The sequence below is a fragment of the Hippocampus comes genome, unplaced genomic scaffold, assembly GCF_001891065.2.
Source record: "Hippocampus comes isolate QL1 unplaced genomic scaffold, H_comes_QL1_v1.1 scaffold467, whole genome shotgun sequence".
NCBI classification, from domain to species: domain Eukaryota; kingdom Metazoa; phylum Chordata; class Actinopteri; order Syngnathiformes; family Syngnathidae; genus Hippocampus; species Hippocampus comes.
Window position 1 is genome coordinate 230,114 of NW_017805038.1, and position 24,334 is coordinate 254,447.

General features: G+C 43.8%; 1 protein-coding gene across 4 annotated transcripts in view; it reads right to left on the reverse strand.

The window, feature by feature from the left end:
- Window positions 1–24,334, reverse strand: part of LOC109512321 (sodium channel protein type 8 subunit alpha) — a 96,153-nt gene that overhangs the window by 25,938 nt on the left and 45,881 nt on the right. For 2 of the 4 annotated variants that reach the window (XM_019863937.1, XM_019863938.1), the window contains exons 7-20: window positions 22,881–23,096; window positions 22,548–22,611; window positions 20,898–21,039; window positions 17,094–17,300; window positions 16,752–17,033; window positions 14,552–14,866; window positions 13,192–13,327; window positions 12,711–12,949; window positions 10,388–10,561; window positions 9,894–10,250; window positions 9,218–9,691; window positions 7,585–7,702; window positions 6,317–6,471; window positions 5,751–5,924 (exon numbers count right to left, since the gene is read on the reverse strand). In XM_019863937.1, coding sequence (XP_019719496.1) covers window positions 5,751–5,924; window positions 6,317–6,471; window positions 7,585–7,702; window positions 9,218–9,691; window positions 9,894–10,250; window positions 10,388–10,561; window positions 12,711–12,949; window positions 13,192–13,327; window positions 14,552–14,866; window positions 16,752–17,033; window positions 17,094–17,300; window positions 20,898–21,039; window positions 22,548–22,611; window positions 22,881–23,096 — 3,053 coding nt within the window. The remainder of the gene's footprint in view (window positions 1–5,750; window positions 5,925–6,316; window positions 6,472–7,584; window positions 7,703–9,217; window positions 9,692–9,893; window positions 10,251–10,387; window positions 10,562–12,710; window positions 12,950–13,191; window positions 13,328–14,551; window positions 14,867–16,751; window positions 17,034–17,093; window positions 17,301–20,897; window positions 21,040–22,547; window positions 22,612–22,880; window positions 23,097–24,334) is intronic. The other 2 variants (XM_019863939.1, XM_019863940.1) reach the window with 1 other exon arrangement.

Sequence of the window (24,334 nt, forward strand, 5' to 3'; positions counted from 1 at the left end):
GACAAAAGGCGGGTAAAGTTTTTTTTTTTTTTTTTTTTTTTTAAATTCTGTCGGAGGACGAGGTGCCCCTCCTCCACTCTGCTCGAAACCACCCCAAAGTATTCACGCCCATGAACAAACACACGCCACACGATTTGGCCAGCTGTCAGTGAAACAGGCGTCTTGTCGGTGACGGACTGAGAAGGTCCATCAGAACTGACCTGGTTCGTGATAATTCCAGTGACGGAAGAAAACCCACTTCCATGGGTTCGTAGTCCGTCAGCGTTTCAAAGTTTTGTCCTACATGATTCACCAACAAATGCGGCCAGTGACGGACAGACGGAATGCCCACCTCTGGTAATTGATCATGTTACTTAATTATTGCCAATTCAGTTAATAACAGTCCACCAGTATACCACTTTGTGAGACTCACATTCTTCTCGCTCGTCTTGTCTCACTTGCTCATTAATAAGAATTAATGTACAATGTTTAAAGACTGGTGCCGAGGGGTGTAGCCGTTTCTGACAAACAAGGAAAATATCAATCGTCAACACATGTGAGTTCACCTTCAACCAGTCACTAACACCAAGTGGTCAAACGCACCACATGGAGTACATATACATCCAAAGCTTACCAAAGTCACGTAGGGAAGATCGTGTCGGCAAAATCTTCATTTTAACCGGTGTCAGATGAAACTCAGCACAAGTGGTTACAGATAAAATTGTGGAGAGAAAAGCAAAGTAACTGCCAGGGCCAAGTCCCTCTACTATAAGTCATTGACTTCGTTTTGTGAATACCATATGCAGCCTTTTAAAATAAAGATTTTGCCGTCATCTATGCTACAGTGTTTGGGGTAGTTGTCACCTTCAGCCTGACCCCATGGAGCGCACCCATTGGGGGTGCCCGGCACATGGCCCCAAGCTGGGCCAGCTGGGTGGGCGTGGCCTCAGTGTCTCGGCGTCCTTCTGCAATTCAAGGCCAATGACATCTGGGGCTGTGATCCCAGGATGACGAGAGCGCAAAATAAACAGAAATAAAGCAAACTAAAACCAGAAGTGGGGGTTAGGGGGGAGACAACACAAAAAAACCATGAAAAATAATCTGAGTGGAAAAAGAAAGAATGAATAAAGAATGACATTTGCTGCTCCTGTTCACACACTGAACTTTAGTTTTGAACTACGTATATGTACAAGTATTGTATTTAATCAAAATATTAAAGGGGACATATTTTGGAAATTTGACTTTTAATTGCTTACATACAAAAATGCCCACCAATCAAGTGCGAGATTATGCAACTAGGTAAAGTTTTTATATGCCTCCACCGATCCGCACACGAAAATGCAATCGATCTTTCAATGGGCACTTGTTTATTTACATCGTAGCTGCTCACCGTCACCCCATCCACACGACCTAGCGCAAGCCCGGGTAGCCATGTTAATAAAAGCGCACTTGATATTGGTCGCGCAGCACAGCGGGGGCAGTGGCTCATTTACATGAAACAGAAATACCTTCTCCAAAACCAAGTAACTTTAACCAGGCTGAGAGAAGTGAACGTTAAGTGAATTGTAAGTCTTTATACTTTGTCCATTTTGAGTGAAGAATGTCATAGACGTTTTATCAGGGCACTTGCAAAGTGTTTTTACTTTCCCCCCTAAAAAGACAAAATATGTCTCCTTTAACATGTCCAACTTTACTGGAGTGTCATTTAACATTAAACACTCGATTCTAAATCTGACACGCCCTACTGTTCACAATAACACAGAAACAAATGTATAAGAAAAAGATGCAGTAACAGAAGGGTGATGGGGGGGGTCAGGTGTCTCCACAAAGAATACCGCAAGATGGGCTGGGTTAATGATGGTGCCCCACCCCCTTTTGCAAGTCCACGGCAACAGTTGCACCCCACAACACAGCACAGCAGAGGCCACAACACCAACCACCACAAATCAAACTTTTTTTTTTTTTTTTTGCAGGGGGAGCACTAGTGAAGACCAAACTTACCGCTGTGCGCCTGTCACCCACCATCATTACATCTCAGCAAAACATCATCATATTGCTGAGGTTACACTTTCCAGAGGGAGTGAGCAGGGGGGACGGGGGGTGGGGGTGGGGAAAAGGGTTGCCACACTTGACAGCACATTCACTGATGGGTTGGGAAGCTACGCCGTCCAAAGAGCTCTGTATATCACACCTACTGGGAGGGAGACTCCAATAGCAACAACTTTGAACGATGCAACCGTGGAAGCAGGACTAGGCAACTCCTGTCCTCCAGGGCCGGTATCCTGGACGTTTCCATGTTTCCCTCCTCCACCACACCCTTATTCAAATGATCAGGATTGTTATCCAACTTCTGCAGAGCTTGCTGAGGAACTAAACATAGGAAGGTGTGTTGGAGGAGCTCGGACCTTGGGGCCCGGAGTTGCCCACGTCTGCTCTTTGTGGAATCTTAACTTAAAAAAAATTAGATAGTAAGTATATATACGATACACAGTCATGCCTGAAATTATTGATAACCCAGCGGCATATGTAATTTCGGGCTTGACTATATGTTGTCTATTTTAAATAGGTCTAGGCCTACATTCCAGCCCAAAATATGATTTATACCCTTCGGTATATCATCCCAATCCCCCTGTAAACAGCTGGGGGTGGACATTGTACATAATTATCTGTGCATTTAAATTAACAAATTACCTTTTGCAAAGCCACACCCTCGAAATGAAGACCGGCCAATCACAGTGCAGTACAAAATAGGTAATATGTAATACTCATTCTGGTGGCACTCCACTGAATTCAGATGACATATACGATTGTCAAAAACGTTTTCGATACTGCACATTTAACCGAAGCGATAGTAATCATAATAGAGGGTGTTCCAAAAGTCTTGGGCACATTTGAAGTCCCCATATCTCCTTAACTATGAATGGTAGTAAGAGAAAAGTCGTGCCATTTTAAAGCTAATTACATTAAGTTTTTCGTAAGGCTATTGATTTTTTTTATTTCTTTTCAGACCCATTAATGGCATTTACTCAACCAGAAAAGGCATTTTGTGTGCTTGAATTTGCAAAAACTGAATCATGGACTGTTGTTCAACGTGCATTTCGCAGAAAATTCGGAAAGGAGCCACCAGAGAGGAAGTCCTTCGTGAGATGGCATGGTAAATTCATAACGGATGGGTGCTTATGCTGAAGGCACGAATAACAGAAGCTGTTGCAACCATTGACAATGCAATGCTGGGACGTGTTTGGCAAGAATTTGACTATCGGCTTGATGTGTGTCGTGTGACCAATGGTGCTCACATTGAACATCTTTGAACATTCCATGTAATAATTGAGATTACAAACTGAATTTATCAGATGCATTTTTATATTCTTAATAGTTTCCGAGTTATTCAATGTCAAAATGTGCCCAAGACTTTTGGAACACCCTGTATAATGTGTTTTGATGAGTTTAGTTTTTTTCCTGTTGGCCATTTGGTAACCAAAATGCTCGCATTATGCCACTTATGTGAGACCGAGTTCTGACACGTGGTACAAGTTGTCCAAGCTCATTAGCTTGCTGCTCCTGGTTGGAGTGTTTCTATACCCCTATTCCTTCCTTTTTTGCTTTTGAATGACTGTAATAGCGGGCAGCACAAAGCCCAACTTGTTAACGTGTCTGCCTCACAGTTGCGAGGTTCAGGGTTGTAATCTAAGATCCAGTCGCCCAGTGAGGAGCTTGCGTGTTCTTCCCGAGCTCGCGTAGGATTTTCTCCTACATTCCAAAAAAGCTTTTCTGATGACGCGAAACTGTCCATAGGTGTGAATGCTTCCTTGTCAGTAGGTGCTCTGCAAGTGACTGGCGACCAATTCAGGCTGTATCTCACCCATGACAATAATGATGATAAACGCTCTATAAAATGGATGGATAAATAGTAATCTAAAGGTAAAAAGAGTGTAGTGAACTTTACAGAAAGTGCTGCTCCTTGATATCGTTGACTTTTGCTCTTTTGTAAAATAAACCCGTCAGCTTCCACCTCTGCTTTGTTTTACACCGAGTGTCACAATTAAGATTTTTTACTTCAAAGTGTCACCATTGTGATATCCACCATGGCAGTGTGAAATCCAAAAAATGCATTGAATCAGATATCTTCAGTGCCGAATTAGCCCTGTTGATAATGTGAATGAAAAGATTCGGTACGTATTAGTTAACTGCCACAGTGAGTGCCACATACACATACTGATTGGACCATACCATGATTGGCATTTCCTTATTTCCCTGTGTCACCTAGAGCCAATGATGTAGCCTTCAAAGCCCTGCTTGTATCTCAATTATACTTTTTGACAAAAAATGGGAGTGAATTTTCTGACAGGTGGCATCCAGTTGAAAGTTTGACAGACTTTGCGACAGCAGTGAAAGGGGGGTTTGTCTTAGCAAAAGGTCACGATCATTGTGGGATGTTGACACTTGTATTTTAGTCACTGACTGGAGTCCATTCACAGGTTTGGGCTGAGGTGGCTGACACTGTGGAGAGGCATTTAGTTCAAGAAGAAGGACAGAAGTTGGAGAAGTTTTTATCCTTTTCAATTGCCTCCTGAGAAGGTTTTATCCTTATGGGAAAATCTTCCGCTTCCAGACATAAAATCACTCGGCAATATGGTAAGCTACAATGGTACTCGTATAAGTGTAAGTGCTTAAGAATAGAATGATCAATCTTCTCTTTTCTGGTCCTTCAAACTTGACACAAGACATAAGGAGGAGAGAAAGAGGACAGGCTCACATCAACATCAACAACAACATCTTACAAGTTAGACAAGAGCAAAAGACAATTCTTTGAAACATCCCACAGCTCTGAGCGACACTTGAATATGGCTGAAATTAGTGAGTTATTAATTGTTTGGTAAAATCATTTCCTTAAATCCTATTTCAAAATGTTGCATCAGACAGAGAATTTGGTCCTGCAGTGAGCACATACAGTATAGAAGCGTCTCAGAGGAGCAAACCAAGCATATAAACTTGATTGGTTGGGAAGTAAAAGGCATGTGTCCAGTCCATTTGGACAGATGCAGAATGTAAAATACACAACAGGGCTCCAGACTACTCCGAAACGGTGGCATTTTGCCCTTACAATTGGAGACAGTGCAATTATTTTTTTCTTCTAGTTGTGCATGCTTAACCAGTTGCTGATATTAAGATAAGAAAACCTTTATTTGTCTCATATTGTTTTTGTTGCTGACGAACTTCTGTTCCACACTCCACCCGTTCATCAGAAATAGTGAAAACGAGCGGAAATGGGAATATTTACTTGGCGAGTCAATTTGTGATACATGTGTGCCCCTAAATTTTCAGCTTGCCCCCTTAAATTTCAGGTTAGGGGCCACTGTGTAATTTGCAAAAAAATAAAATAAAAAATTAAAAAAGAAATGCTAGTCTGGAGCCTTGCTGAAACAAGACTATATAAACATCTATTAGAAATAAAATAAACCGCATGCCTTTACACCCAGTAAAACACCATTTCATTAGCAACCTAACCACTGTCAGTTAACCCTAGGAAACTCAAAACATCAGATCCTACATCTGCATCCCAAGAACAAAGACTACTCACATGTATTTGTAATATCCCCACATTACTTTATTCACAGTATGATGAACACAAGCAGTGACAGGCATTGGTATTTACTTATTGTTATTTACATGAATTAATTGTAATGTTGAAATAATGCAATTGTATGTGCGGACCAAGAGGTGGTAGCGGGCTGACTAAACGCTCTAATAGAGACAAGAGGTGCACTTACGTCCACAATGAAGAAGTCCAGCCAACACCAAGCGTTGGTGAAGTATTTGACGAAACCATACGCGACCCATTTCAGCAGCATCTCCAGGATGAAGATGTACGTGAAAACCCGGTCCGCGTACTCCAAAATGATCCGGATGGTTTTCCTCTGCTCAATGTACACATCCTCAAAGGCCTTTGGAAGAAACGAGACACAAATAGGTAAGTTACACGCAAGGGACGCATTACGCCTCGATGACTTACAATGCTGCTAATGAAGTGTGTGCAACACCGTGAGCTTGAGTGATTCACGTGGAGGATAAATCGTCGTGATGCATTTCAAGTTAAGTGCAGCTAATCTGGATATGCAGAAATCCTTGCTGTTATTCAAGTGGCATTTGACACACTTGGGAATAAGCGTCTGACCCCCGTAGGAAAGGGAGCCCAACTTGATAAAGGGTGCAGTCCATTAATCAGGCGCAGCAAGATGGAGCTAGCCAGTCTGCTATCACCCCGCCCCATTCCCACAACAGAGTGGGCTGTAAGTACTCATTGACAATAAAGCACATTCATTTGCCTCCGACTCACCAGAGCTCCACTGCTGAGGAGGATCATAAAGATGATGAGCGTCTCAAACCAGTTGTGCTCGACGATCAGGTAGCAGGTTTTCCTCAGGAACCACCAGCTCTTCCCCCAGCCCATGGTGATGTCGACATCGCAGCACTTGTACTTAGCCACGCACGCTGCGCGCACACAGGGGGAAATGGGGATTCTACTGTCAGCAAGAAAGGATACATGTCGAAAGAAGGCATCATCCTGTGCTAAGTCGCAGATTACACCAGGGTTTTAGTGGGACTGTGCCCTTTTCTTGCTTGATTAGGTGCCTCATCCCTCCGCAGGGCGTTAAATAGGTCAATTTCATTAAAGAGCTCAAGTCCTAGATGCTTTTGGGAACAGGTAAAAATACAGAATGTAAAACCCCGATAGCGTGTTAAAAATAATACAACTGACTTTGCTTGCATCACTGAAAAGTGATTCTGGCGTTAATCGCTGGATTGTGACATCACGTGCAAACTATGCCGATAACATTGTGGTTTCCATCACTCTGCGATTCGCACATAACCGCAATTAGGCTGATTTTGAGCCTGACTGCCACTCAAAAGTCACCCCCCGTCCCCAATAAAGATGACAACCTCCCACAGCAGTGTTCCCAGACAAGCTAACAGTTAGCCGAGCTTATTTTATTTCTTCTTCTTCTTCGACTATTTCTTCTATTTTGTATTTTCTGGGAGCCTGGATGCCCTGTGGTACCACACTGCCTCTCGCAAGCCAATGTTTGAATCTAGGACAGACATCTGGTTTAGAGGAGGAGACTCCCGGTTGTGGGCCGAGATTTTATTATGTGTGTGATGTGTTGAGTTGGTTGTGGACTTCACACAATAAGAATGGTAAGCAAACACGTGACCAGAGTTTCCTCATCATGTGTGGGGTCTCCACATTTTAGATTCTTTTTAGATGAAGATGTTAGAAAAAATATATATAAATTAATAACACACTGGGCTTCCTAGTGACCTGACTGAAATATCTGACTGACACATTGCCCCACTGAATATTACAGTATTCCCAATGTCTTTTATCACGGCATACTGCATAAGCACACATATCTTGAGGGCATTTAGGGATCAGTGACAGGGATAGAGAGAGTCAGACAGGGATGATAAATAGTGGGTATGCTCGAGTGAGTATTTATAATGAAACTGTCCTTCACTCAGCTGGCCTATCATTGTCACCCAGCCCAAGGGAGTCTCGGTGCTGTTGACTGGACGTAATGGGCGTCACGGGAGCAGCAGCCTCACCATCTGTCCAGCATGCTTCTGGTTCCATGTATTCCTCCACCGTCTCCACCACCACCACCTCCTCCACATCTGGCTTGATGTCAATGGTGCTGCCCTCTGACGAGCTGGTGTCGTCCAGCTGCAAAGACACAGATGTTAAAAAAGACACAAAACAAAACAAAAAAACACCACAACCACCACCAATAACACAGTTCAGTTCTCAAGGTAAAAGGTCAAGAAGTTTGTGAGGAAAGGTAAATGTCAGAAATTAAAATGTCAGAAATTCTCTCATTTTAAACATCAGCTGCGATTGGCGACTGCCCAAAGTCAACTGGGCTCCAGCATGCGCTGGACCCTTGTGAGGTTCGGATAATGGATGGATGGATTTAAATACTGGATTATTTGTGCAGCTGTACGTTAAAAATCCAAGGCACCAAATGTAGAATGCATTCTCTAACACAAGTACAGCGTTAGCAGTTGTTTCAGTGTCATGATAGTTGGTAATGATAGCCATTGGTCACATGGATATCACTGAGTGAAGATGTACACTGCTTTTAGCTTTTTTGGCTAGCTGCTAGCTCCCAAGGCTAGCTACCAGATGCTTCGAGCATGTAACCAAGGGTTTTGAGTGTGTTTCAGTGTGTTATGTTTTAACATTTTGCACATGCACTGCGCTACACCAGAAATAAGACGTGTGATAGCTCAGGCAGAAATCTGTCTAGTCCCCATTTAGGTTCCCCCCCCCCCGCCCCCTCTCTCCCCATCAATTTATTTATTTATCTCTTTAAGTTCAAAAACATGAAAAAGTTCACAAGTAGTCATCTGCTCCAATACAATTCTTGTTCCTATGTTTGTGATGCACATGGAACCCATGTGTTTGTGAGAGCGGGGTGGGCAGGGTGAGTCTTTCAGTTACGTTAGATTTAGTATAGTAGACATTGACAAAATATAGGCTAAAGGCATGTGCATGATTTTGGCGTTCAATCTACATTTGATCAAAAATACATTTGAGCGAGTTCGCCAACCAAACAGGTTTACTCCACAGTGGCAGTTCCACACTTCCGTACAAACATGCTTGTGATGTTTATCATACGTTTATTTAAAAACAAGTAAAGTCATGAGAATCCTTTTTTCTCTCCCTCAGACCCCCCCCCCCCCCACACACACACACACACACGCACACACACATATTGATCAAGCCTCCTCAATTAGAAAGAAAAAACCTTGCGCTGTGCCTCATTTTGCATGACACTAGTGGCAAATTTTGTTTTGGAATTGTGTGACCATTCATGTTAAAAATGAGGTCTTTGTCTGTTTTTAATGTATTAATACTGACTGGTTAACTTTTGCCTATAACTTAATTTATTAATACTGACTGGTTAACTTTTGCTAATAACTGTATGACAATTACAAGTGACTTTCTTCTATCGTTGCCTGAAACAAAAGTTTTAGGATGGTGAGAGTGTAGAGGAAAAAATTCAATGGGAAATTTAGTTTTGAAAGTCAAAAGTCGACTGAATCAGAGTGCAACAAGCATCAAAGAATGCATTGCTGTCAGACATGAATGGACCACCGCATGGTTTGACAAAGCACTCGTATGTATACAGTAGTGGACTGCGCTGCTCTTTGGAAGTGGGGCCTGAGTCATACTCACCTCTTTACTGTTCTCATTGTCTGACTCGCTGCTGAAGTCCTCTGTATTCAGGTTCTCAAAGTCAGACTCCCCGACCGCAATGGGTACGCAGACGGTCAGGTTGGGGTTGTGGATGAACGACATGTGGTCTTCGTCGATCATATACTTGCCCACACTGCTGCCAATGCCGCTGGTCGTACCATTGCCATTCTTTGCATAGTCCAGATCTCGGTTTATGTCCACTCCTGTGTGGTTGGCAATACAGTTCAGCTTCTTGTCGTACATGTCATCCAAAGGCTTCTGCTCGTCCTCCATGGGTGGTTTCCTCAGCAGGCTGGCCACGAGCAGCCGCACTTTGGCTTTGATCCACGCAATGCCTTTCTTGATGCGAATGACAGAAATTTGTAGATTGTTAAGCTCGCCGTCATCATCAGTGGCAGCCAAGTTGTCTGCGCTGAATGAGCTCAGCAGCAAGGCAAGGAACAGGTTCAACACCTTTGGAAAAAGGGGAAGGAAAAAAAAGGTGCGCCAAAGTGAGAGCAATTTGGGCCGTTGTCAGAAAATGAGAGAGAGAGGGAGAGAGAGAGAGAGAGAGAGAGGGAGAGAGAGAGAGAGAGAGAGAGAGAGAGAGAGAGAGAGAAAGAGAGAGAGTTTGTGATGTAGTGCAATATGGATAATTTATGCAACACCTACTCACCACCAAGTTGCCAATGACCATGACCATCATGAAGACAATGAGGCACATGCCCTGGCCGGCCACCTCCATGCAGTCCCACATGGTCTCAATCCACTCCCCGCAAAGCACCCGGAACACAATCAGGAAGGAGTGGAAGAAGTCGTTCATGTGCCAGCGTGGCAGTTCGCAGTCAGCATCGATCTTGCACACGCAGTCTTTGTAATTCTTTCCAAATAGCTGCATGCCCACCACGGCAAAGATGAAGACGATGATGGCCAACACGAGAGTCAAGTTCCCTAAAGCGCCCACAGAGTTGCCAATGATCTTGATCAGCATATTGAGAGTTGGCCATGACTTAGCCAGCTTAAACACTCTCAGCTGGAGAAAGGGCACGGTGGGAAAGGACATCATTAGTCGGATCAAATCAGCAAACTCCACACACAGCATATTTTCCACCTGAAATGAACATAATTCACAAGCTGTGTCAATGTGCTATTGCTAAAAAGACCATTTACCAGTCGGAATGACCGCAGCACTGACAGACCCTCGACGTCAGCTAGAGCCAGTTCTACTAAACTCAGTGTCACGATGAAGCCATCGAAACAATTCCAGGCTTCTTGGAAGTAGTAATACGGATCCATGGCCACTAGTTTGAACATCATTTCTCCAGCAAAGATCCCAGTGAACACCTGGAACGAGAGAGAAGGCGGGAAACATCAGGGCAATAATCAGAAAAATGATGGGTTGGCAGATACAATACAGTATGCATAATGTTGTGGCAGCAGCTCCATCTGTAAGGACTTGGCTCGAGGACTCCACTGTAGGATTGGACTGCCAGAGAAATACCAGTAAGTTACTTTGCACTGCCAGCGTCGCAAACCCCTTTATTATGAACAAAGCATAAAAAATGAACACATAATTAAAGCTGTGAAAAGTGATCAATGGACCTTTGCACCCCCTTGTTTATGGCAATATATGATTCAAACTTCAGACTTGCGTCTGAGTGACGCTCACTTAGGCAAACTCGCCAGTTGGAGTTCATCAAAATCTGAATCAGAATCAGAATCATCTTTACTGGCCAAGTATGTAGAACACAGAAATAATTTGTCTCCGCTTGTATAGGCTACACTAGTATTGCAATAACAAACAATTACGACAAACAAAGACCTGGCATACAAGTATCGAAAGACTTTCCATCATGTAAGGGTACCATTGTGCAGTAGTACCACCAAATGACAGCTGTGCGACAATTTTCAGAGCCATCGAGCAGAGAGAAAGTGATCAGTGTTGCAATGCAATACTATGATAGTTGTGCAGTTGGTGCAGATAATCGTTGCATCATTTTTTAGGTGACCAGTAGCACTAATTGCAGTACACGAAGCACTCACACTCAACAAAGGAAAATGAACTGTAATACTTCTAAGTAATGGCTTATATCTTCCTGCCTTGGTTTGGGGAGGTCAGTATTACTCCAAAAAGCATGAAAACCATGCTGCGCTGAGTGCATCAGTGGGAATGAAACGCACTAACAGACAACAGCAACAGAGAAGTAACCTGTATGGTAAGGAAAGTCATTCCCTGCCCGAGGAGACTGAGCGCAACAAGACAACGGAGTCCTGGAGCCAGCAAAGTTGAGACTGTGGTGTGTTATACTAAAGCGTCCAGAGCTAAGGAACAGCCGTTAAACTATTCTCAAACACTACAATGATGCATGAATACCATATTAGTTCTCCATGACAGATTGATGCAGAGTCCGCATCACAGCAGATGCTGCCCCAATCGGCATATCGATCGCCAGATCTCTCCTCCTCTCACTTGAGAAACAGACCCCAAGAGACTTGAACGCCCCCCCCCCCTACACTTGGCCCAGAGAGAGCCCTGAAGAATTTGGAGGTGCTGATTTTCATCCCAACATTTCATATTCCAGTGCCAAGATTGCGGCTTGATGAAGCCAACAGTATCATATCATCTGCAAAAAGCGGAGAAGAAATATTGAGATCACTAAACTGGACCCCCTCAATGCTTCGGCTGCGCCTAGAAATTCTGTCCGTGACGCTTAGGAACAGAATCAGTGATAAGGGCAGCCTTGATGGAGTTTACCCCTTACTGGATATGAGGGAAATCCAGCTTACCGGCACCAATATGGAGCAAACTCTGACACTGGTCATACCGGGACCAAACAGCCGATATCAGCAAGTTCGGGACACCCTTTCTTCCGAAGCACCCCAAGGAACATAGTCCAACACCATTTTGATGTCCACAAAACGCATGTAGACTGGTCGGGCGAATTCCAACGCACGCTCGAGGACCCTACCGAGGTTGCAGAGCTGGTCTATTGATCAGGATGAAAACCACACTGCCCCTCCTGAATCTGAGATCCGACTTCCCGATGGATCCTCCTCTCCAACGTCCCTGAATAGACTTTACCAGGGTTGCTAATCTCGCACTGCTTTGTTTTTATTTGTACTGTGTTAGTTGCAACTATGTTTGGAAACCAAATGGTAATGTGTAAATATTGCTTCTGAAACAGTTTAATTTCCCGGACAGTGATGAAGTATCAAAGAACTGAATTATCTGGAATGCCTTTAATTTCACTGCATTTTGACTTATGAGTGTGGGGAAGAAATGGTGCAGCATCTCTGTGATGATGCTGACGAGGGTGCGTCTCGGGATGAAGGAGTAGAACATGTCAGCTTACTGTGTGTAAAATACGACAGGGTACATGAAAGGCTGCATGACAAGCTGCTTTCATCCTTGAGAGAAACAACTGTATGAGAAACAACTGCATTGCCAGTCACCCACTCACCCGCTCGCTCGCTCGCTCACTCACTCACTCACCAGATTCCCCACATAGAGCATGTCCTCGAAGTCAGGTGTCATGGGGTAGTGCTCCATGGCCATAAAGAGCGTGTTGAGGACGATGCAGATGGTGATGGCCAAGTCCACAAAGGGATCCATGACTATCAGGTTGACGATCTCCTTAATCCTCAGCCATGTTGGGGAGCATTCCCATATCAGGAATGTGTTTGAAAACTTATACCAGCACGGTGGACACTTGCGCTGGGACTCTTCCAGTTCTGAAGACATAGCGCGGATTAGATGTCACAAAACATAGCGCGTGTAACAAGCGAACGTGCAAAGGTCTTGAGTGGCAGAACAATTGTATGTATCTGTATTGCTGGCTGTGCAAAGCAGATATGCAGTACATATCAAACTAACCAACCGATAAGAGCAGCCCGAGTTAAAGAATTAAAAAAAAAAAATAAAATAAAATAAAAAAAAAAAAGCAGGTTAAAAAGCTGGGTGAAAGAGGCAATACCCTCCACTAGTGTGTTGGTAATGACGCTCATGACACTGTTGGCCCGCTCTTTCCGCCCGAAGGAGGTATTGAGCTGGTCCACAGACACCATCAGGGAGCCAGACAGCTTCTTCTTCACCTCAACCTCAGTAGTGGGCTGTCAGGAGGAGAGGAAGAATCAGGCACCCATGGAGAGGACATGCACACTATCCCACATCGCCATCGGTGGCTTGCAGAGGGAAGCGGACAACAGCATTGGCAGTAAAAAGTCGTGATTGTTAGGGGCGGGGGAAGCATTGATGCATGTTTCATTTCCTTTGAGCGTGTCTGTGTCGAAGCTACTTAAAGGATCTTTGCATGTGTTCTAAATTCATGCAGAGCTGAGATTAACTACTCTACCTAATGGCAAATTTTGAGAGGCTGACCAAATTAAAAGACTTGACTATCAACTGCCTCTTCAGTTTGGACCTTTCATGCCTTTGCAATAACATGGTTTTTGCTTGCAAACGGATGGTGCTGTGTGTTGCTGTTTATTTTTCTAAATGCAAAAATTGGAAAGAGACAATAATAATAATAATAATAACAATAAGCGAGTTGTTCATACCAGTCCAGTTGTCATGCATGAGCATGCGCCCAAGTCAAAGAGAAGGAGAGGAATCTACAGACTCATTTGACATGCTTTTGTTTTTTGTTGTGGCTCTACCATGCTAACTACTGCCACACTACTACAGAAAATCAATTGAGTCATTTTAACTACGAAGTTTGGAAAATGGAGAAAGTTCAAGACATACAAGGACAGCAGCCCTTCTTTGTGTTTTAAAGTCTGTTACTTTGAGATGTGATTTGCACATTAGGGAAGCAGATAAAAATGTCTCTGCTGGTCATCTACTCCACCTCCTACCCACAAAGACTTGCAAAGGCCCTGGATGCCTGAAGGAGGAACACAGCAACACACTGTGATGGAGTATGTTAACTGATCATTGCATGTTGCTTTAAAAGCAGGGTTGGGTTCATGGGGTAGTATCAACAATGTAAGCTGTCAGTTGAGAAGCATTCTCACCACACACGCGGCCGTTCAGAAAAACGAATCAAATAAAATTTGCTGGAAAGGCAGTGAGAGACCCAGTTACTCTAACCTATCAAATGCGGGGCTGCCTTAAGTATGTTTGTTAATAACTCCATTCTTTGCTTTACTATGGAGGGCAGCATACACTGCAGGCATTGGGGAGGGAGGAAGAAGGGGGTGAGGGGGGCGGTGTAGAGCGCTGAGCCAGGAGATACATACGGATTTGCAAAGATGACAGATCAGAAGATAAAGAGAGGAATGGACAAGAGGGACGGGGATCCATGCCTAGATAGGACTACTCATTGACTTCCTTACACTGTTGTCAGTAGCTGCCTTATCTATTTTCACCTCAGGCAGAAGGCGTCCACCGGGCCCAGGGCCGATGAGGGACACCACGCCGTTGCAATCCACTGTGCTGTTCCTCTTCCCATGGTAGCCACTATAACTGCTGCGCCGATACGGGCTGAACAGGGACCCCCGGCGCTCCTCGCACTCCTCCACCGTGCTGTGTTCGTCATCGGCAAACTCGTTTTCCGAACCCACGTCCTTGCCGCGGCCCTTGAAACTGAATATGCTGCTCTTGCTGTTGTGGCGGGACAGGAAGGGTGAACCTGGTATGCTGAGGAGAGACTAGAAGGGAGCAGGAATAACACGGGGAAGAGATGAGATGAGATGATGAGATGCAGGCAGGGCTGGACTGAGACAAAAAAAATAATCAATCAATCAATCAATCAATCACTGCCCACCTATGACACCGGTGTGTAGTTATCAACCAATTTGGGAATGTACATGTCAGTAACAGTCAGTGATAGTGGAGAAAGATGACTTGGAAATACATGTGGACAGACGAAGGTAGTACTCTATAAGAATTGGACATATCTTCTTTTTTCTTGTTTAGCATCACCTTTTTTGGACCACGTTCTGTCATAGGATTTATAGGCCGATGCCCTTTGTGACTGAAACCCTCCCTGTTTCTCCCGGCTCGTGGGACCAACACTGTATTGGGTTAACTTGCCCCACCAGAGGCTCAGTCAGGTTACAGCGCACAGTATTCCCAGCTGGTCTCTCAATCGCGAGGACCAACCCTACTTAACTTTCTAGTTTAGATGAGATTGCTTGTTCGCAGAGAAGTATGTGTCAAGGCAGGCAGGTAAGGCAGAGTCTCCCTTCCCCATCTCCTGCATGTGAAGACTTCCGTTCGTTCCATTCACTTGTATTAAGGTAACTGTGTTTGCCCCCAATCAATTAATCATGAGTCGTCAAATTCTTGGCCGATTATGACATGAATTGGTTTGTTAAAAACATCAGACATGTAGTTGTGATAACAGACCCGTGGGTGATTTTATAATCGAGGCTTTCATAAGATATTCAACACAAAGGTCAGCAATAGCCAACCCTGCAAAGGTCACACTAAAACGCAGGTGGCCAAAAGAGCATTGTTAAGTTACATGAGTCATGACAACATCAAACGGTGCCGCGGCCAATATCGATTCAGCCTTTAAATAAAACCTTAACAGGCTCAAATGAAATGTTTGGGCAACGGTCGGCCTGAATGGAAAGTGAAGAGCAATTGCAGGCGGGCATGCCGCATTACATAAGTCCCATTTTGTTGTTTTCGGAAGCCCACACGGTGCAACAATATGAGCGCTGCCTTTGCAAAGGATTGCTCCCTCTGAAACATTTATATCATTACTGTGAATTATTCAGAGCCTGGACGTGGGCACGTCTACACATCTGGCCGCTGTATATTCTTCTGTATGCAGCGGCCCACTGTCGCCACTCAATATCGAGCCTGTTCCTCAGCTGACAGTGAGGAGAAAACTGGAAGATTATATTTTTGACGATTCAATTAGCTGTGCACTCATCAACCAGTCACATCCAGTGAACAACATTGGACACAACCTGAAATCATGCCAAAGTTGCCGAGGGTACTAGTGCTTTGGTCTCATAAACGCAAACATTTATGCTGAAAGCCTCTGATGGTGGTTACATATAATTGAACATCATTTTTGTTCAAACCATGTTGTGCAGTTCACCTTAGAGGGTTTTGGGTTTTTTTTCTGAATGCCTAAAGACTAACAGTGATTTTTATTGCACAATTTCCAAAACTATTCATATCTCTTGCAAAACCATTCAGAGAGTTTGCAAAATCACACACACACACACACACACACACACACACACACACACACACACACACACACACACACACACATATAATTGTAATATAATTTCAGAACTGGAATGGATTAATTGCATTTCACTTCATTTCAATGGCAACAATAAACTTGATTTACGTACGTTTTGAGGTGCAAACCTGGTCATGGAATGTTTTAAGTTCATGACTTGAGGTACCACTGTATTTTTGATGACGGCGACAGTATTATCGCAATGGAATGAAAAACGTCGTTTTAAAACTTGACCATATTGAGAGGTGAACTAGCATCACAGAATGGATTGTTATCCAACTTGGATCTACCACTGTGGACAGACATACAAGAGATTTGCTCCTCACCTGGTTCATAATAGAAGATTTTCGCCCCAGGCGGTTATCGGGAAAGCGGAAGCGGCTCCTTTTGCTGCCATCATCCGACTCGGATTTGACAAACTTCTCGCTATCGCCTTTCTCCTTCTCTTGCTCTTTCTGTCGCCACTTCTTCTTGCGGTTGCGCCGCTCTTTAGCACTCTTGGAGCTGAGCTTGGACATCTCAGAAGAGCTGCACGACAGCCGCCCTCCACCGTCATCCTCGACCGCATCCTCTGATACTGTTCCAGCAGAGGTTGCCATGGCAGCGGTCTAACGATAAACATAAACATTAGTAACAAAAGGACGACTTTCTCCCCCAAAAATACTGACTTGAGCTTCTTCTTGTTGTTTCTTGAGCTGCTCCAGCATGGCCTTAAACTCTTCCTCCTTCTGCTGGGCCTCCTCCATGGTAGCTTGGTTCTGCTCCTCATAGGCCATGGCCACCACAGCCAAGATCAGGTTGACCAAATAGAAGGAACCCACAAAGATCACCAACACAAAGAAGATCATGTAGGTCTTTCCTGCCGCTCTTAATGTCTGTTGGGAGGGATACATTGAAATGATCAGCTCTCTCAGTGGGGAAAAGACAAAGCAGATTTAGTTCCAGTTTGTCAAGCGGAGCCACTGGATCCAGTCAGTTGTCATGACTAAAAATATCACATCGACGTGATGAGATGAATTAGTACAATTTGAGCGTTGTGAAACCTCTTTCATTCAAAGTCAGCAAATGCCCGATCATCCAAGAACATTATCCTGCGCGATTATCCTGTGGTGTGGAGTCTGTTCATGGTGAGTTTTTCCACTCCCCCAAAACTGGGGCCACCAATTCGGAATGTTAAAAAAAATATTTATGATGGCCAATAGATGGAGTTCGGCTGCGTCACGGACTCCGTAAACAAAAGCCAATCAGGAAGCTCGCTGAAGCCGATGCTGTTGTCAGACACAAATCATGTCCTCGTGTGAGATCTCTCACATGTTAAAAATCAGTTGTGTGTAACCCACTTAACAATGTGCAGGCGTGGAGAATGGGGAGTGAGGAAGTTGGCGTTATCTGGTGAGTGTATTGACTTACAGTATTGACAGTTTTTAAACCGTCAAACAAGCAAGAACTCAACCACCGGTCACCAGATTGAGTAGCCATTTTCAAACTTGTTTTTTTTTTCTGTCAAGGACAAGGAGGAGTCACTCCTCTTTTCCGCTCGAAGCAAACCCCGTGCAGTTATCCCACGTTCAAAATTTGTACGTGAGACACACAAGAGCAACTCGATGTTTTGTGTTTGGGCTGAACCTTGCAAAATGTCAGAACGGTGAGTTGTATATCTAATCATTTGTTTTTATTTGTTTCTATTGTGGTCCGTCAAAAATATGTCGACAGAAAACCGGTCCAAAGATCAGAATAGATTGGAGACCACTGATGTAAAGCACAGTAGCCCAGTTCCCTATTACATTCCAAAAAGATGCTTCTGAGGTGAAATTAAAGACTCTAAATTGTCCATTGGTGTGACTGTAAGCATGGATACAGTCGTTGTTTGTCTGTATATGCTCTGTGATTGGCGCTGTGTAAAGGCATTATCAGATTTTGAAGTGTGCTTTATCTTTTCTATGGAGTTCAATGACATTCCCAAGTCTCAGGAAAAATACATGTCCATGTTTTGAAGCCAGCATCAGCTATCAGCTGTTCATTCGCATCTTTCGAGCAGTGGGTGTTGTCTCGACAGGAGAGTCCTGATGTGCATAGAGGAAAATATGCTGCCTAATAAATATTAAATGCGGCCGATAGGTTGTGGACCATTTCATACCATGTACCATTCGCATACAACACAATTATTTCTCACAGATGCAAGCAACTAACAGGTTAGAAAAGCATATATATATATATATATATATATATATATACATATGTGTAAATGTGTGTGTGTGTGTGTGTGTGTGTGTGTGAAATTATGACTTTAAAGACAATTCCAAATATAGGCTGGAGATTGCAGTACGGAACCAAATGTCAGCAGCAGCATTCATACTGTGTAAGAATAGACGCGGGCGCTGGGATGCTTCCTTCACGTCTCATTGGCCAATCCTGCACGCTTAATATTTCAAACATCCTGCTTTTCACTGGCAAGTGGAGACAGGAGAGCCTCCACCATTTCAGAGAGCTAATGTGCACAGTGACAGACTGTTAGCCTATTAGCTTTTTCCCCAATGTTAAAGCAACCATCATTATTTTAAGACTTAAACATGGGCCTATTTTGACCCTTTTAAGCACTCACAATGCACCACTTGTGATGGTAGGATTGTCTAACATTCTCTTCTAACAATGAAAAAAAAAGGATTTTATTTTTTTTTTTTAGCATCCCTATCAAGTGGCCAGCGACTGTACTGTTTCATAAATGCACAGCTGATACCACCAGTCTCAGAATGCATTTCTGTAGCGAGTGTGATGCCACATACTTTCCCTCTTGTGTCATGATTCTATTTTGGTTTGGATTACATTTTTTATCATGGTTTGGTTGCTACGTGTGCTTTTTGTCTTCCTCGTTTGGTTTTGTTTCCACCTATTGTCATCCGGGTCCCTTGTGTTCACCAATTAGCTCACTCAACCCTTTGTACCTTGTGTTCCTTGTTGTCTCATCAGTTTGTATTTAGTTGCCTGGTTCCTGTCAGTCTTGGTCAGATTGATGTTGCGCTCATCTTTTGTTTTAACCGCCATGGGTTTTTGTTTGTTACTTTGGTTTATTGGTGTTTTTCAGGACTTTGAGTTTTGGATTTAGTTTCTCCATTGTACTCCTGTGTTTTGTTTTGTTTTTGTTAATACATCTGGTTCAGTACCCCCTGCCTCCCTGCTTTTTATGGGTGTACTACCATCACGTGCATCATGACACTTGTCTGTCAGCGGTATAGTCATTTGTTATCAAATAGAAAGATGAAGAGGTCATTTGAGGACACAAATCAGGGATTCAGTATTTAATCTTGAAATAAACATGAACAAATTGAGTTGTCATCCATATGGTGACAATGAAAAACGCACACTTGACACGAGAGCATGTTATTTCAGCGCCTGAGGCCACACTAGCCAAAATCAATTAGCTTGGTTTACAAACTTGAGGTGCAGGCATAGGCACGATAAGACTTGCAATATTTTATTCATAATAAATAAAAACAAATCTTAGGAAAATGTATGGTCTTCCTTCTAGCACGAAGACATTGCCTGTAAAATTAAATGTCAAGTAGAATTAAACTGATTTGGTAATGGTCTAGTCTAAAAGGTGGTCTATTTTGCAGCACGGGTGGTGTAACGTGATTTCGGTGAATCATTGTAGAAATCAGTTTGTTGAAAGTTTTACAATCATAATCATTTTAGGAATATTTAAATAGCACCCCCGTCACTAAGGGGGGGTCACGCATGAATGCACCATCAGGAGGTGCAAGTCGGTCTCCAATTGTACGTCACACACATACACGGTAAAAGACATCATTCAAAACGGGAGCTATTTTGGTTGACGTGTCAACGTCTCGCATGAACTCAGGCACGTTTAATTTCTGTTTCAGTAACAGTCGAGCACGCCGTACTGGGGACAATTTGTCTGTGACACACTGATTTTGATGCAAATGAGGGATGGTGTGAGGATTGGCCAGCTAGGAAAACGCGGGGGATGCGTCCAAATTCACAGGCTGCGTCACGTCCGCTGCAATTCGACTATGTGTGGTTTCTACATTCGAGAAAAGACAAGTTGCAAGCGAAAATGCGGCCTTTGAAGGACCCGACCTGTGAATTTGGACACAGCCTTCGTTCCATCCCACAATGATGCACAAATGAGCAGAGGGCCCTGACCGACCAAACACCACCCAATCATTGCTTGCTTCCGTGAAGATTCAGTCCATCAGCAGGGGGGCGGGACAAGCAGCTGTCCGTCATGTTGATGGAGGCAGATGTGCATGCGCGTTTTTCTTCTCCGAAAAGGCAAAACAACAAAAGAAAGGAAGAAAAAAAAGGACAATGGACCAAAAAGAAGTGGAGGGACCGACATGTAGAGTACTGACTATTTTACTTGTATATTTCCCTATTAAGCAATTGATCATTGACGAGTGTGCTTAATGTGACAGAGCACTCGTCGTAGTGGGTGAATATGTCAACTTTACCAGCATGTAGAGGTTTTCCCAGAAGTCCTGTGTCATGAGTCGGAAGAGAGCCAGGAAGGCCCATCCGAAGCTGTCGAAGCTGGTGTAACCGTAGTTTGGATTCCGTCCAGCTTTCATGCACGTGTATCCCTCTGGGCAACGCCTGAGAATGGTAGGGAGCAAGGCTTCAAAATGACTCAGTCTGTTTACAGTGGTCGCTTGACATCGGAACGCCCCAAAAGTTGTACAAAATATGTTGCTGAAAAATATAGCCTGAAATGTAAACCATTTTTGGAGTACAATCCAATGCGAGAACCTTACCAGACTCAGTAACATCCTAGCCAACTATTGGATTAAATCTTATTTTTTTGAAACACTTATCCTGAAAGGACGACAAGGGCAAAAAAAGAACAATAGCCACAAGATGTTAGGCTATGCTTAGCGTTCTTATTTTGGTATGTCTACTACTGTTCAATTCCTGCTGGCTTGATATGATTTTCAGCTTGTATGAAGCTGCTTTTTGTGAATAAAGGACTTGGATTCGGTATGTCTACTACTGTTCAATTCCTGCTGGCTTGATATGATTTTCAGCTTGTATGAAGCTGCTTTTTGTGAATAAAGGACTTGGATTCGGCACATTTGAACCCAACGTCCCTCTTTATGTGACTGTCTTAAAACGTGCAAGGCACAAGGCATATATATCTGGGCAGAGGCAGGTTTGACCCCATATTGGAGAACGTGCGGGAGGGCTGTGCCATTGTAAGAGTGGCACAAGAGTGGTCACACAAATCTTTACAATAATGTGTTCTGTGCCGCGGGCTTGGTGGTCGTCGGAGTGCTGTTTGCATGTTCTCCCCGTACATGGGTGGGTTTTCTCCAGGTACTCCCACTTTCCTCCCACTTTCCAAAAACATGCATGGCAGGTCAATGGAACACTCTAAATCAGGGGTGGGCAATCCCAGTCCTGGAGGGCCGCTCTCATGCATGTTTTCCAACTCTCCCTGTTGCTACACACTCTTGAGCTCTTGATCATCAGTGAGCTGTGAGGAGGCCTGATATTGAACATCGGAATCAGATGTGTTGCAAAAGGGAGGGTAGTGGCCCTCCAGGAGTGGGATTGCCCACCTCTGCTCTAAATCATCCTTAGGTGTGAGTGTGAGCGTGGATGGTTGTTTGGCTATGTGTGCCCTGCGATTGGCTAGCAGCCAGTTTAGGGGGTACCCCACCTACTGCCCGAAGACAGCTGGGCTAGGCTCCAGCACTCTTCGCGACCATTTTGAGGATAAGCGGATCAGAAAATGGATGGATGGATGTTTTATGCACCCCAACTCGTCTAAACTCGGCATTCTAATTAATATTGCATTTGTGGAATATGATTTAGGCAGGAAATTCCATACGTTTGTATCCCTCTCAGGGACGGCCATTTTGCTAGTTGAAGTTGACTGAAAATGACATCACAGGGCTGAGGTAACAACCGTCACGGCTCACCAGTTTTCTGGGTTTGGTCATGTGACATTCACAAGGTAGGAAATTCTGTTTTGAAAGCCGACCAAATAAAAGTTTGACTAGCATCAACATCATGGATTTTTTTTTGCACCTTAATTGCAATGCTGTATTGACTAAGTCGGCTCATTTCGGGCACACTGAGGAGGACTATGGAAAGATACTCACCCTGAGTCTGAGCTGTTTCCACAGAGAAGAGCATCGGACTGGCCGGGCAGGATGTAGAAATTTGCTGAAGAACACGAAAAAAGAAAAAAGTGTTGTCGTGAGGCATTACAGTCATGTTTTGTGCGACAAGATTTGTTTATTCTGCAAAATGTCCATCAATTCTTTGAGGCCACCGGTGCAATTTCAGTTCAATTCATTTCACATCAATATTTTTTTGTCTCACTAGTGCCTAAATGGCATACTATTTTCTGACGGTAGCATATTGGCTGACTCATACACTGAGCCTGCCCACGCCAAATCACTCGCAAATCCCTGTCCTCTTTTCCCACTTACTGTTGTTCATGATGTACTCATTCCAGTCGAAGCTGCCATTGATCGGGAAGCTCTCGGTTATGTTGATGGGCCAGATGACACACTTGTGGCGCAGATTGCCCATGAAGAGCTGCAGACCGATGAGTGCAAAGACACTGAGGCAGAAGACAGTCAGGATCATCACATCGGAAAGCTTCTTGACTGACTGGATGAGGGCACCCACGATGGTCTTCAGGCCTGAGGGGGAGGAGCCACGCAAACAGAGCACACAGAGTGATGATGCACAAGAGACCCAAATGGCAGCTATGAATCTTTCGATACTACTTTTTTTGGAATGGTCCAGTGACTTTGTCTCCCCTACCATAGTGAGTGTGGTGCACGTGGCCTGGACTTTTAGCTCAATGGTTAGCACTGTGCGTTCCCATAGCAACGAGGGATTTCACAGTGGATTCAATCCCGAGTAAGTAGTAACGATATTATTTTATATTATTCTAACATAAATTATAAATAAATAAAAATGTGTCAGGCAGCATGGTGTTCGACTGGTTAGCACGTTTGCCTCACAGTGCCGAGGACGTGTGTTCGATTCATGTGTGGAGTTTACATGTCTTCATGCCCCCAACTGAACCTCTTGCCATCCCTCGCCAACCCAGGTAAAGCTTCCTAGAACCACCACTGCTTACCGGTACTACGTTAAAAAAAATACAGTGCTGTATACCTTTCGGTCAAACAGACTGAAATTACATAGTTTCATATTGTTTTTATTTCAACAATCACCATGCTCTGTGTCTGTGCTGTGTGTGTCGGTTTGTTTGGGTGCGTGTCTGCTTGCACTCTGCCTACGTGTGTAAGTAGTCACGATGCAGATAACAGACAGACTGGTCCTACATGGGCCAGCCTAAAATGATGACAGAATGCTGACGAGGGATCCTCCACTTCTATTTTAACTGTTCAAAGTTGCTGCTTTAACGTGTAATCAATGACCCAAGCACTTCATTGCGGTGTTAAGCGTGATAGCGGTGTCATTTTGAGGTAAGCTTAGCATTTAGCATGGCTTCTCTGTCTTTTGTTCTTTTGCCATCATCCCTTCATGAGTACAACACTTATCAGAAATGTACCTCATTCGCCGCCACACAGGTGAGAATTCTTGACTGTGACTTCACAACATAATTAGGAGCACTAGAAGCCAGCCGAAGCTGTTGCTAGCTAGCTGCTTCTGTGTCAGTAGAACAGCGTTTACCTCAACCTCTCTTTATCTATCTATCTACCTATCTATCTATAAAGGGAACACTTAAACAGCGCAATGTAACTCCAAATGTTCTCTTTATCTTTTATATTTTATATTCTCTCTCTCTCTCTCTCTCTCTCTCTCTCTCTCTCTCTCTCTCTCTCGATAGATAGATAGATAGATAGATAGATAGATAGATAGATAGATAGATAGATAGATAGATAGATAGATAGATAGATAGATAGAT